We start from the raw sequence: 15,707 nt of genomic DNA, 5'->3' as shown, positions 1-15,707 counted from the left end.
TATATTGGGCAACTAGAACTGCATGCAATACTCCGGTCTGACTGAAGTTTTATATACAGTAGCTGCGGTATGACTTCCACTTATATTCAACTCTTCTACCAATCGAGGCAAACATACTTTATGCCTTCTTTACCACCTTATCCATGTGTAGCCAGTTGCAGTGAACTATCAAGCTGAACTTCAAGATCCTTCTATATCTCAGTCCATTAAGGAGCCTGCCATTAACTGTATACTTTCTCCTTTAATTTGATCTGTTGTGTAACTTTCTATTTCTATTTGACCTTCTAATGTGCAAAACCTCATACTTGTCCAGATTAAACTCCTTCTGTCACTTCTATGTCCATTTATGTAACTGATCTATAGTCCGATATATTCTTTGATACTGCTTAACGCTGTCCACAACTCTACCAATCTTGGTGTCATCTGCAAACTCACTAATCCAGCCATCTATATTTTTATCCATATCAATGATGTACCTTACAAACACAGAGGTCCCAGCACCGATCCTGGTGAGCCCTCACTGGTGATGGATCTTCAGCCAGAAAGCAGCCTTCCACCCCAGCACTCTGTCTTCTATATATAAAAAGAAATAGTCAAAAATACAGGTGAAATACAGCAGGACTATATCATTTGAAATTTGGCCAGTAAAATGGATAATGGAGTTTAATCTGGGAGTGTGAGGTTCAAATTTTGGGAATTCAAATATAAAGTGAATGTATATAGCAATTAGAAGAATTTGGATAAATTTGGATTTTTTTTTGGAGCACGGAGGTTGAGGGTTGACCCGAAAGAAGTGTACAGCAGGTGACAGAAGTGTGTGTAGGGGAATATTTTGGATCTAGTGGTTATAATTCCATTAGTTTCTAGATAATGATGGAGAAAGATAGGTAAACACGAGGAATTCTGCAGGTGCTGGAAATTCAAGCAACACACATCAAAGTTGCTGGTGAACGCAGCAGGCCAGGCAGCATCTCTAGGAAGAGGTACAGTTGACGTTTCGGGCCGAGACCCTTCATCAGGACTTCGAAGTCCTGATGAAGGGTCTTGGCCCAAAACGTCGACTGTACCTCTTCCAGGAGAAGGATAGGACTGGTTCTTGGGTTGTGACTTAATTGGAGAAAAGCCAATTTTGATGGCATCATGAAGCACCTGGTAAGTGTCAATTGGGATAGGGTGCTTTTGATGAAAGGATCCTTCATAAGTAAGAGATCTTGAAACGTTAAATATTGAGAGAACAGAATTTGTAAATTCCTGAAGTACTGATTGTATATTCCTGTTAGAATAACGGGTAGGTATTCCAAGGGGTATGAGGCCCCTGGTCAAGAAAAAGGTGGTGCATAGCAAGTGTAGGCAGCAAGGAAAAAATGGGATACTTGAGTATAAGAAATGCAAGAAAACACAAGAGAAAAATCAGAAGTGCTAGGAAAAGGCATGAGGTTGCTCTGGTTGACATAGTGAAGGAGAATTCCAAGGGCTTCTACAGATATATTAAGAGCAAAAGGATAGCAAGGTACAAAACTGATCTACTGGAAGATCAGCATGGTCATCTGCGCATAGATTTGAAAGAGATGGGGGTCATCTTGGATGGATTTTTGCCTCTATATTTACTCAGCATATTGACACAGAGACTATAGAACTGAGTCAGCATGGTTGGCCTAGAGGTGGTGGGCTGAAGAGCCTGTTCTTGTGCTGTACTTTAATATATTTCTGTTTTATCTCATACAGTGAATACAAATTCCATGACGCAATCTTAGGTTTCAGTTTTAATGTATTAATAGTTTTAGTATCTTTGTCTTTACAGATTCTATGATGTGGTTGAATGGGAAATCAGCAGTACAATTCTCTCACAATCTGGGTTCGGACAGCACCTCGTTTTCTTCAGCTTTAACAGCAGATGCATACAATGGTCATCTTCCTCTCTTTAAATTCAAAAATCGTTGTGAAATTCTGGATTGGAGACGAATTAGTGCCATCGACATAGAGAGAGTAGCCAATGAACTGGATTTTGTCATTTTGCAGGAAAATATAATGAATATTACCTTTTGCAACATGGATGCTGAAAAATGCCCTTACTGTCAAAATCCATTGGATCCTGCCCTGCTGAAAGCATTCAAATTAGCACAGCTCACCATAGAATATCTTCTACATTCTCAGGATTATCTTACACATAATTTGCAGATGTGTGAAGAAAAATTACAAGAATCAGAATTTGGAAAAGACCAAATTAAACAGGAATTTGGTAAATTAGTTGATGAGGTGAAATCCCAGAAAAAGGAAAGTAAACGCAAAAAGCAGCTGATTTCTACCCAACAAATGATGTTGCAGTCTGGTGCTAATAATTACTATAAGGTATGGAATTGACTTTAGTTAGTTGAAATTGTTATGACAATTTTTTTGTGAGACGACTTCACAGAAACATGTCCATGCTGACAAAAACAGCAAGCTAACGAATCCCATCTGCCTGCACATGGTCGGTATTCTGCGCCTGTTCATCTGTCTGTCCAAATGCCTCTTAAATGATGTTTTCTCGTCTGCTTGTAATGTTTTCCCTGGCAATATGTTCTTGGCCCTACCACTGTGTGAAACAAAAATTTGCTCATAAGTGTTTTTTTATACTCATCTTAAACCTGCACCTTCCAGTTTAACATTCATATCTTGGAAAAAAAGATGTATCTACCCTATCTATACCTCATAATTTCATATACTTGGCCTTCTATGCTCCGGAGAATGTCCAAAACTGGCCAAACTACAGCTCAGATACCAATTCCTGGTGAACCTCTTCTGTATCTTTTCCAAAGTCTCGACATCCTTCCTGTAATATGATGATCAGAACTCTGTACACCAGTCTAAGTGTGGCCTGACCAAAGTTTTATAAAGCTGCATCATGATTTCCTAACGTTTATACTCAAGGTGCCCTAATTGATGAAGACAGTCACGCCCAACACCTGTGTTGCCATTTAGTTTGGAAATCTAAAGCATGATATAGAAAAGAAAGCTAATGCACACAATTTAATTTTAATGACCATTTTATATTGTTGTGGAGGATGTTGAACACAAATGAATTGAATTGTAGTGACATATCTTGATCCTGTAGTGGAGGCCTAAAAAAGCTAAAGAATTGCAAGTTATTTTTGATCTCTTCCTTATGTACAGTAGGTAGACTGCATAGAACAGTTTACAGTTTGCCTCCTTACTGAAGAAAGGTAAAAGATGTACAGTAGCTTTCCATTTTTCTGTCCTCCATATGCTTATCAAAGAGTTTCTTCAATGTCACTAATGTATTTGTCTTTCCACCACCACAGCAGAGCATTCCATGCACCCACCACTCCCTGTGTGTTTAAAAAAAAGTACCTCTGACACTCTGACGTTCTCTCCCCCCTCCCGTGCTTTCCTCCAATCACCTTAAAATTATGCCCTCTTGTATTAGCCATTTCCATCCTGTTAATCTGGTTATCCACTCGATCTATGCCTCTTATTATCTTGTATACCTCTATCAAGTCACTTCTCATCCGCTTTCACTCCAAAGAGAAAAACTCCGGCTTGATCAATCCATCCTGATCAGACATGCACTCTAATCTAGGCAGCATCTAGTTGTATCTCCTCTGCACCCTCTCTAAGCTTCCATATCCTTCCGATAATAAGGTGACCAGAACTGAACAGTGTATTCACCAGTGTATCTGGTGTAATGAGGTCTTTTTTAAGAGCTGAGTATTACCTAACTGAACTCAATCCCCCAACTAGTGAAGGCCAACACACCATTGGCCATCTCTGCAACTCTTATCAATTTGCGTAGCAACTTTACGGGATCTTTACGGATGTGGACCCTCAGGTCACTGTTTCACTTCAAGGCTATGGTAAAGGTCAGGGAGCTGTGATCACTATCTCACTCACTGAGATATCTGACACTTGACCTGGTTCCTTGCCTAGCATCGGAGCCAGTATGGCCTCTCCTCTAGTCGGCCTATCTCCATTTTGTGCCAAGGATCCTCCATGGACACCCCTAATATATTCCATCCCATCTAAACCATTTGCACTAAGGAGGTGCCAGTCAATATTAGGGAAGTTGAAGTCACTTTTCCAAAACCTGCTTCCTGATCTGTTGCTCTGTATCTCTTGCTATTCAGATCCAAGGAATACTCCAAATAGAATGATTGCTCTCTTCCTGTTTCTGACTTCCATCCACAATAAATAGACAATGCCTCCATGATGTTCTCATTTTCTGCAACTGTGATGCTATCCCTGATTAGCAGTGCCACTAACCCCCACCACCTATTTTACTGCCCTCCCTGTCCCCTTTGAAACATCTAAACCCTGGAGCATCCAGCAGCAGTTCCTGCCCTTAATACAGCCAGATTTCTGTAATGGCCACAATGCTGTAGGTCTGTGTAATGACCCATGCTCTTAGTTCATCAGCCATAAGGTCCTGATACTTCTTGCATTAAAATAGATGCTCTTCAACCCATCCCCTGACTGCAATTTTGGCCTATCATCTATTGTTCCTCAGTCTCTCTACGTGGTGTAACTATCTGCAGACCAATTGCCCCATCACTCTGGTTCCCATCCCTCTGTCAAACTAATTTAAACCCTCTTCAGCAACTCTTGTCCACAAGGATATTGATTCCCCTGAAGTTCAGTTGTCCCTTTTTGTACAGGACAAACCCTCCCTAAGAAAGATCCCAATGATCTACAAATCTGAACCCCTGCTCATGTCAGATGTGAGGATGTTTGCAGATGATAGGACAATATTCAAATGAATTCAAGGCCCAGACAATAGGCAAAGGCTAATAAGTAACAAGCAGTGTTCATACTGCAGAAGTATAAGAAATGTTCGTTCTAGTAGAAGAGAGTGTAACCACTGTGGCATTGCTATTTCTTGTTATACTTGATGTGTAAATGGGATACCCATTGACATTGAAGACAAATTGAAATGGACCAGCCACAATAATGTCATTCATTTATTTAGTGATCAGCATGGTAACAGGCCATTCTGCCCCAATGAGCCCATACCACCCAATTACATACATGTGACCAGTTAACCTACTAACCCGAACATTTTTGGAGCACCCGGAGGAAACAGATGAGGTCATGCAGAGAGTGTGTAAACTCCTTACAGACAGCAGTGGAATTGAGTCCGCATTGCTGGCTCTAATAACATTACACTAACTGCTACATTACCCTGTTTGAAGATATCAGAGTCATTTATTATGTCCAGTGCTCCTGTTACCACCTACTCTACTTTGGTGAGACCTAACACAGATTAGTGGGTTGCTTCTTTGAGCACCTTCACTGCCTATTGTACTAGTTGAAATTTCCAAGTGACCAGTATTTTAATTCCACTTCCCATTTCGATAGGGAGATGTGTGACCATGGACTCCTCTACTGACAAGTTATTGCTTAATGCAGAGGAACAACACCTTATTTTCTGACTTAGTAGTTTTCAACTTGATGGCACAAACATAATTTTTTTCTAACTTCCAGTAACCACTCCCCTCTGTTCCATTTTTTTCTCCTTATCCCACTGGCTTCTGTGACTCCAACTCTTCCCTCTGCAGCCTCATGATCTGACCATCACCCTCACTTTCCTCCCACAAGTCTCATCACCACCTTCCACGGTCTACTGTCTGCTTTGTCATCTCTTTGTCACACACTTCTATCACCATCTGGCTTCTTGAAACATGGCGATTCGTCACCATCCTATCAGATTCCCTTCATCTGTATCCACCTATCACTTGCCTGCTCCTTCTCCACCACTTCTTCCTCCACCATTTTGAACTGGCCGTCTCTTTTTCCAGCCTTGATGGAAGATATTGATCCAGAATGTTGATTGTCCATTTTCCTGTATAGATACTGCCTAACCCATTGAGTTCCTCCAGCTACTTTGTGTGTTGCACTAACCACATAATACTAGATTTACAAGAACACTCATTACTGCCATCAGGGAGGAGATACAGGAGCCCGAAGAGACACAATGTTTCAGGAACAGCTTCTTTCCCTCTGTCATCTGATTTCTAAATAGATAATGAGGCCATCTATGCTATCTCACCACTTTTTTTTCTTTTTTGCTCTCTTTTTTGCATTATTTAATTTAATACAGTATAAATATATTCTTACTGTAATTTATTGTATTTTTATAATATAATGTACTGTGCTGCTGCTGCAAAACAACAAATTTCACAACACGTGCCAGTGATATTAAACCTGATTCTGATTCTAAACACTGAAGGGACTGAAGTGAGTGACTCACCTCCTGATACCCTGAGGATTTTGTACCAGCTACATTGGGTAGTGGGGTGGAGATATGTCTGTACCAAAGGATGTGTAAGGTGCTCCTTCTTTCTGCCAGACAGGAGGTCACCATTGGGCAATGTGTAGCACGTGTTTAGCTGCCTGATATGGACACATGAAGGCATGAGAGCAGATGGTGCATATTACAACTCCTGGTTATGCGACACTGATGCCAGGCAGGCAATCTGAAGAGTATTGATAATGGCTGGGTCACTCGTCGTATAAAGACACTGCCCAGAAGAAGGCAATAATAGAAAAATTTTCTAAGAACGATCAAAGTCAAGACTATGATTGCCCATATCATATGACATGGCATGTAATTAATGAACGAATGAAGTGGTACAAATCAGGAGTATGATTGAACGAGTGCAACAATCAACAACACTCAAAGGCCTACATTATCCAGGGGAAAAAAGTCTGCTTGATTGGCACCTCATCAACTACCCTAAAAATTTATCTCCTCTGCCAGCATGTTATGGTTACATTGGGTATTATCTACAACATGCACTAGAGTCATCCACTTAGACCATACCAACGGCACCTCCCAAGCCTATGATCTCTACCATCAAAGAACAATGGTAGCCGATCAATGGGAACATCATTGTTGGCAGTTTCTTCTCCAGTTGCACACTAATCTGACCTGAAAATTTATTGTTCATCATTTGTCATCTCTGGATGTAAATCTTGGCCAAGCTTACCAAAAGGTACCGTGGGGAGTACCTTCAGAAGGACTGCAGTGATTTTGGGTGACAACTTCTGAAGCAAACTTATATATGGCATTGGAGCTTTACTTATCCACATAGTCATAATTACAAAGCAAGTCGAAAAGGCGACTAAACACACAGCCTTATGATGCATCTATGCTGATGGTGATTGTGGTGGAGATATTGTTGTCAATCAAAATGACCTGGGTTTTGCAAGTGAGGAAATCGAGGATCCAATTGCACAGGAAGGTATTGAGGCCAAGGTCTTGGAGCATATTGATTAGTTTTGAGGGGTTTTGATGGTGTAGATGGCTGAGCTGTAGTTGATAATATATGCACCTTTGTGGCACAGATGTTCCAGAGTTGAGTGGCATCTACTGTTGACCTCTAGTGATGGTAGACACATTGGAGCAGATCCAAGTCACTCCTCATTAAGAAGTTGATTTGTTTCATCACCAACCTCTCAAAGCAATTCATCACAGTGAATGTAAGTGTTACTGAACGATAGACTTTGAGGCAGGTTACCACGTTCTTCTTGGGCACTGGTAAAATTGAACCCTGCTTGGAGCAGGTGGGTACCTCAGACTGCTGAAGTGAGAGGTTAAGGATATCAACTCCAGCCAGTTGAGTGGCGTAGGTAGCATTATCTGGGCCAGGTGCTTTCCATGGGTTCACCCTCCTGCAGGAAGCTCTCATGGCAATCTCAGAGACAGAAATCACAGGGTTGTCAGAGTTGTGGGAGCTTGTGAAGGTGCCTCCCATGTTTTGTCAGTTAAAGCGACCATAAAAGGCATTGACCGCATCTGGGAGTAAAACTTTGTTACGTATTTCACTTAGTTTTACTTTGTAGGATGTGATAGCATTAAAGCCCTGCCACAGCTGTCAAGCATCCTCTATGATTCAAGTTTGCTCTGGAATAGCCAATTTGCATGTGAGAAGGCTTTCTGAAGATTGTACCTGGACATCTTACCTGACCTGAAAGCCGCTGATCTAGCCCTCAGCATCTTTGGGCTTCTGATTGAGGAAGACTAAATAATTTTGTGGGTGTGCACTTGTCCATAAGTGACTTTATAAAGTCCGTGACAACAATGGCATATCTGTTCAGGTCCTCCAATGAGTCCTTGAATGTGGCCTGACTTGAAACAATCACATACCCATTCCTCTGCCTCCTGTGACCACTTCTTTGTTGTCCTTACCTCTGGCACCTTGCTCTTTAGCCTCTGTGTTTATGCAGATAGGAGGAGGACAGATTTCCTAAAATGTGGTCTAGGGATGGAATAGGAGCCATTCCTTATTGTAGTGTCACAGTGGTCAAGTGTGGTGGGAACTCTGGTGCTGCAGGTGATATGTTGATGATAATTGGGCAGAGATTATTTCAAACAAGCCTGATTGAAGTTGAAGTCGAAAGGTGTTGGAGTAGGATGGAGTACATCAAGTGCTTGCTTACCATTTCTCTTTGGCTGTAGGTAAGCTGCGGTCAGGATCATGGAGGAGAACTTTCTTGGTAAGTAAGATGGATAGCACTTAATCCTTTGATGTTTCAGGTCGAGAGAGCAGGTGCACGACAAAAGCACTATATCCGAGCAGCACCAAAAATTTATCAAGAAACACAGGTACCCACATTTACCTTCCTCGAATCAGCAGTCTGGTTCATCAGGTGGGTCAGGAAGCCCTTGAGTCTGACCACTATATCCAGATGTCTGAGGTGAGCCATGTCTGTGAAACGGAGAATGCAGCAGTCCCTCGTTTCTCTCTGATTCAGCAATCTTGCTCTTAGGTCCTCGATCTTGTTCTGCGGTGACGGTACATTTGCCAATGAGATGCTGGGTAGAGGAAGTTTGAGTCTGGCTTGGAGTCATTGTGTCCCCCCTCTCTTCAGCCATGGTGATTACGCTTCGCCTGCTTAAAGGTGCCATACCTGCATACCTGAGAGTAAAGTTCGCCGAGTCTTTGAGGAGATCGTAAGATCACTAGTTTGTTTCAGTCATCAAAAAGTACCTTCCTGAAAGTGAAATTATAGGCTGAAGATTGCAACAATGGTAGTTCAGAAGAAGTGCATCTAGAAGTTTTGTGAGCTGCCTACAAAATGTCACCACGTCTTGCTAGCACCAACTTGAATCACGTGGCAGCAACTCAAAAGCATATCACACCTTGGTATCAACTGTGGTTCGATGAGCACAAAAGATGAGGCTGTGTCTTCTCTCTGATCCCTCTAAATCCCTTACCCTAACTCTATTCTCTAGTCACTTTATTAGCTGCACTTGTACACCTGCTTGTTAACAGTCTGTTAGACACTGAGCAAAGGCCAATAAAAAGAGGCGAGCAGTGAGCTGGGGAGGTCATTGTTAGAGTGGTCAGACTTAGCCAAGAACAGGTGAAGGCTCTAAGTAAGTTACTAGTTATTATTTTCTCTGCTTTGTCTATTAGTACATAGCGATTGTGCTGAGAATAGGTCCAGAGCTGCTGGTATGTTAGCTGTGTGTGATGTGGGAACTCCGGGAGACTTCCATTTTCCTGGATGACTAGATCTGCACGAAGTGCATTGAGCTGTAGCTCCTTTTAAAATCATGCTAAGGAACTGGAGATGCAGCTGGATGACCTTTGGCTCATATGATAGACTGAGGGGGTGATACATAAGATCTACAAGGAGGTAGTTCCGTGAACTGCAGGAGACGGGCACTGTATCTCAAGTGACTGTCAGCAGAGGGAAAGGGAAGGCATCCAGTGCATAAACCCCTGTGGCTGTTCCCCTCAATAGTACATATGCGACTTTGGATACTGTTGTAAGGGGAGGGCTTACTAAGAGATAGCTGCAGCAAACGGGTATCTGGTACTGAGTTTGGTTCTGTGGCTCAGAAGGAAAGTGGGGGGGAGAAGAGGACTGCAGTAGTGATAGGGAATTCCACAGTTACAGAGTTAGAGGAACAGACAGGAGTCTGTGGATGTGAAAGAGACACCTGGATGGTGTGTTGCCTCCCAGGTGCCAGGGTCAACATCCATAGGTCTTTAAATTGACCTGTGATTGCTGTTCCCGAAGTGCTGTCCACTGAAAAGTTAGTCATATGGTTGGGGTTATCTCCTAAAATGAGGTCTTCCTCTTATCAATGTACTGATTTAAGAAATCATTCTGGATACAGCATATAAATTCTGCCTCATCAAAACCTACTGCATAGACTTTGTTTGGGGGATTGAATTCATCCATAACAACAGTCCTGCAGTTTATTTCTTTACCCCTTTCCGTAATCTGCCCGCTCAAATCAATTCTTCACTGTCCCGGTGGCTTTTGAGGGTATGTGGTACAATCACATCAAAGTGTTTGCACTATTTTTATTGTTAACATCTGCCCATATAGACTCAATTAATGTACTCTCCATTATGTTTTCTCTCTGTAGCTGTGGTATTGCCACAGATTAGTAGTGCAATCCTCTTCCTCTTTTACCTCCCTCTCTATCTTTTTTAAAATACTGACACCCTAGGACATTAAGCATAGTCTTCTCTTTTCTTCTTCCCTTTTCCCTTATTCCTCACTTCCCCTTCCCCCATACACAATCTCTCTCTCATGCAATCTCTCTCATACAGTCTGTCACTCAATCTCTCTCTTAGGTCTCTCATGCAATCTCTCTCTTACAGTCTCTCACGCAATCTCTCTCTTACTGTCTCTCATGCAATCTCCTACAGTCTCTCATGCAATCTCTCTCTTACAGTCTGTCACGCAATCTCCCTCTCACACAGTCTCTCCTTCCGTCTCCCTTCATCTCCCTCCATCTCAACCAAGTTTCCATAAAGGCCATAACATAGTTACATGTACTGATCCACTAAGTTCATTACCCTCACACTTATTGCTTCTGGCATTAAAATAAGCACACTTCTACTCATACAACCCATTGTTTCTGTTATTTTGTTCCTGCCTGTTCTTCCTTCCAGGTTTGCTGGTCATGACACTTCCTCTCAATCCTGAGAAAGGTAGGTGGCATGACCAGGAATTTTGATATAGTTTCTGGCTACCAGGCCCCCCGCCCCCCCCCCACCAAACTAATTTAAAATCCCTCCGAATGGAAGTAGCCAATTTCCTGACCAGAATATTAGTTCGCTTTCATTAACGTATAGTTTGTCCCTCTTGTAAAGCCTTTTTATTCCCCATAAGGGTTCCAGTGATCCAAGAATCTGAAAACCTGGCTCTGCAATTCCTTACCCACTCATTTATCTGTTCTATTTCTTTATTCATGCCCAGACTAGGACAAGGAAATATATGTTCTCTCCCATCTCACTGCTCCTTCTACCTAACCAACCATCTGTTCCCGGCACCTCAGGTGTGACCACCTCTCTGAAGCACTTGCCTATGATACTGTCAGCGTCACAGCTGATCCTAAGTACATCAAAATCGAGTCCATTTCCTCAATGTGGTCAGCTAGGAGCTACCACTGAATGCACTTCCTACAGGTGAAGTCATCAGGGACTTAGGTATTCTTCCTGCTTGCCTCTGCCTCAAATATCATTACGGCTATTCTAATAGGGTGAGTAATTCTAATGGAAACCATAGAAACATAGAAAACCTACAGCACAATACAGGCCCTTCGGCCCACAAAGTTGTGCCGAACATGTCCCTACCTTAGAAATCACTGGGGTTACCCATAGCCCTCTATTTTTCTAAGCTCCATGTACCTATCCAAAAGTCTCTTAAAAGACCCTGTCATATCCGCCTCCACCACCGTTGCTGGCAGCCCATTCCACACACTCACCACTCTGAGTAAAAAACTTACCCCTGACATCACTTGCTCAATTTCTCTGCTCAGCCTCCTTTCGCTGAAGTCTCTTGAACCAGAGCCTCAACACATTTACTCAAACACTGCTACTAATTAAGATGGCTGCTCTACCAGAGTCTGCCTCTCTTACATACCTACAAAAACAACTTTTAAAACACAGCTGGCTCCTCTCCTCTGCTGCTCAGGCTGCGGCAGTTGGAAACATAATTTTGAAATTCAGATTCACATTTATATATCATATGTACATTGACTTATGGACTTCTTATCAACCTCCAGGCTTCAATCTGGACCCCTGATCAACCTTTGGGCCTCGATCTTTGGTATTGACCCAGGACTCATCAATAACGACAAAAAGGAGTGATGAATCGACATATAGGAGGGAGATTGAACATCTGTTGAATGGTGCCACAACAAAAACCTTCCATTCAACATTGGCAAAACCAAAGAGCTGATTGTTGACTACAGGAAGAAGAAACCTGAGGTCCATGAGCCAACCCTCATTAGGGGATCAGAGGTGAAGAGGGTCAGTAACATTAAATTCCTTGGCGTTGTTTTGGGACCAGTTTGTCCTGGAACCAGCACGCAAGTGCCATTACAAAGAAGGCATGGTAGTGCCTATACTTTAGACGTTTGTGCGGATTCAGGATGTCATATAAAACTTTGACAAACTTCTATAGATGCACAGTGAGAGAATACTGACTGGTGACATCATGACTTGGTATGGGAACACCAATGCCCAAGAATGAAAACCTACAGAAAGTAGTGGTACCACCCAGTCCATCACAAGAAAAGCCTTCTCCGCCATTCAGCACATCTACAAAGAGCGTTGCCATAAGAAAGCAGCATCCATCAGCAAGGACCCCGAACATCCAGGCCATGCTCTCTTCTTGTTGCTGCTATCAGGAAGGATGTACAGGAGCCTTGGGTTCCACACCACTAGGTTTAGGAACATTTATTTCCCTTCAACCAAAGGGCTGCTGAACCAGCGTCAATAACTTCACTCACCTCAGTGCTTAACTGATTCCACAATTTATGGACTCAGTTTCAAAGTCTCTGCAACTCGTGTTCTCAGTATTATTTATTTATTATTTATTACCATTTTTAGTATTTGTAGTTTGTCCTTTGTACATTGGCTGTTGTCAGTCATTTCTTGTGTGTAGTGAATTTCTTTGTTCCTATGTGCATACCTGTAAGAAAATTAATCTCCTGACATTTATAGCATGTAATTTGATAATAAATTTACTTTGAATTTTCTGAACCCAAACTCCAGGCATTGACCTCCGAACTCACTGATGATGTGATCCTGAACACTGGGCCTCGAATTCTGGTCGCGCTGATTTGCATATCTAGGACCCCCCACCCTCGCTGGTCTGCCGACTGTCATTGGCCACATCCTTGACGCTGGCCTTCAAATGCAGAGCGGAGGTTTAGATTCCAGTCAGTCCCCTAAATCCCCAGTTTCCTTGTCCCTCCAAATCCTAGCTTGTACTCTTAACTCCCCTCTCTGTCCCCAAAGCCATCTTGATGAACCTGAAAAAAAAACTGAGTTTGAGCTGCAACCTCTGGAGACTGCAGCGTGGTACCATCTTGTTGCATCTATGACGCAGAAGAGAAATTTTACCTTGGGGATATAATCTATATATTGGCTGTATACAGCCTTGGTTATGCCGCATTTAGGGGTATTGTATCTAGTTCTGGATGCTGCATTATAGACTTGGGAGAAGGTGCAGAGTAAATTCACTACAATCAACAATTTGCAAGGAACTCAAAAAGGTTACACAGTATTTGGGGAGTGGGAAATGAATTGTTGCTGTTTCAAGTAGAAACTCTGCACCAGTCCTGATGTAAGATATTAAAATGCAATGTTAAGATTTCCTTCCTTGCCTACGGATGCTGCTTAACACATTGATTCCCTCCAGCAGATAATCCCTGCATTTAATATCTCCAAATTCTCCAGGATGTTGCCTGGATTAGAGAGTATTAGCAATGTGGATAGGTTGGGCAAGCTTGTTTTTTTTTTCTGGGGCATCAGAGGCCTGAGAATAGAAATAGATAAAATTATCCGAGGCATACATAGGATAAACAGTCAGAATGCCTCCTCCAGGATGGAAATGTCAAATACCAGAGACCATAGATTTATGGTGAGAGGGGGATAATCTTAAAGATATATAAGGTCATTTTTTTTACACAGTATTGGGTGCTTGGAACATGCTGCCAGGGTGGTTGGTACAGACCTATTGAGCTAAATGACCTTTTCATGTGCAATTCTGTTCTATGTTCTATGATTTGGGAAAATCTACCCACAAACAACTTTCAAAATTCTGTCAGTGGTGCTCTGCAGTTTGTGCACATTTTTAGAAAGCTTACAATGCATTGCCACCACAAGAGGGCACACTAGGCTGTATCTTCTGATATTGATTAATGTTTACAATATTCATTTTTTAACTAGATATAAATGTCAGTTTGCTTGAATGAAATATTATTGATTCATAATGAGGAAGTATTTCACTTGTTGATTAATTTCTTTTTGGCTGGACGCAGTTATGTTTTTCCGTTTTATTAACAGTGCCAATATTGTGACAAAACTTTCATCAACTGTTTTTTTATGAAAAGTCACATACTACGTCGACATCCAGATCAAGTTGATGTTGGTGAGTGCTCATCATCTTTGACAAGATGTTTGAATTTAGATTAGCATCTACCTTCAAAATTCATATACATTTGTCCAGGCTTGAATGGGAATGAGGGCATCGTTGCGCAAATTACTGGAGTGAACAACTCAAATCTCAACTGATCAGGCGAACTTAAATTTAGCTTATTAAATAACTTGGGATTTTGATAGATGGATAGTTAAGAGACATTTTCCCAATTTAGGTGGGAGGGGGGATAGAATGGAGGAAGAAGTTTAAAAGAGACCTGAGGGTTAAGTTTTTCACTGGGGTGGAAACAGTTATAATAGTTAAAAGGCATCTAGTTATAAATGTTATTTTTGGATACAGTATTGTTGCTTGACAAAGATTTTTTCCTGTTATATATTCCAATAAGTAAGCGAATTCTGCCCCCTCCATATTTAATGATTGTTTGTAGCCACCTCAATTGTATTTTCTAAAGTGAGCAGCTTATTTGATTTACTTGATTTCTAAAGGACTTTCATCCTTTCGGATTTTTCTGTTCTTGTGCATGGTCTTTTTGTGTGACTGTATGGAAGTTTTATTTCAAATATTAAAATTACATACGCATTCAAAAATGTTAAGATTTCTTTGTCATAGTGTGATTATTATATTAACAGATCAACAGAAGAAGAAACAATCTGATAAAATACAAGCTGAAATAGATCAATTGAAAAAGCAGCTACAAGACACTCAGTCTCAACTGGAAATTGCAAAGCATTCTCAGGTACATACAATAAACTGCAAATTCTCATCCTGAAGCTGTGGAAGTAGAACTTTAATAATGAAGGGCCAATCACTTTGAAGAGACAATATAACAAGCATAAAAGAGCTAACGACTAATAGAAGAACAAATATGTAGGGGGAGGTATTAAATGGGGAGGGGTAGCATTGCTCATCAGAAAAAAATGTCATGACAATGCTCAGAGAGGATATATGGATGGAACAGAAGAGTAAAAAAGGGATGACCACATTAATGGGACTATATTGCCAACCTCCCAATAGTCAGCAGGATTTAGACATGCAAATTTGTATAGAGATAGCAGATGCTTGCAAGAAAAATAAGGTTGTGATAGTAGGTTATTTTAACTTTCCATCAATTAAAGTTGGTAATTAATAAAATTAAATAAGTAAATCCTTTCTGCCTACACAATGGTATATCCCTCCACACTCTGCATGTTCATATGTCTAATTAAGATCCTCTTAAATGCCAGTATTTGCCTCCATTGCCACCTCTGGCAACCACCTCGCTATCTCTCCTTGGAACTATAGACCTTTAATCTAAG

At 41.5% G+C, this 15,707-nt stretch overlaps 1 protein-coding gene across 1 annotated transcript in view; it reads left to right on the top strand.

Annotated features, from left to right (window-relative positions):
- The first annotated feature begins 1,806 nt into the window (after positions 1 to 1,806).
- Positions 1,807 to 15,707, top strand: part of LOC134347317 (cilium assembly protein DZIP1-like) — a 150,973-nt gene continuing 137,072 nt past the window's right edge. Inside the window, exons 1-3 of the mRNA XM_063049710.1 lie at positions 1,807 to 2,349; positions 14,319 to 14,403; positions 15,042 to 15,148. Coding sequence (XP_062905780.1) covers positions 1,807 to 2,349; positions 14,319 to 14,403; positions 15,042 to 15,148 — 735 coding nt within the window. The remainder of the gene's footprint in view (positions 2,350 to 14,318; positions 14,404 to 15,041; positions 15,149 to 15,707) is intronic.

Source organism: Mobula hypostoma, chromosome 5 (assembly GCF_963921235.1).
Source record: "Mobula hypostoma chromosome 5, sMobHyp1.1, whole genome shotgun sequence".
Lineage (NCBI taxonomy): Eukaryota > Metazoa > Chordata > Chondrichthyes > Myliobatiformes > Myliobatidae > Mobula > Mobula hypostoma.
Note: the sequence above shows the minus strand (reverse complement) of the source record. Positions and strands in the feature narration are given on the sequence as shown.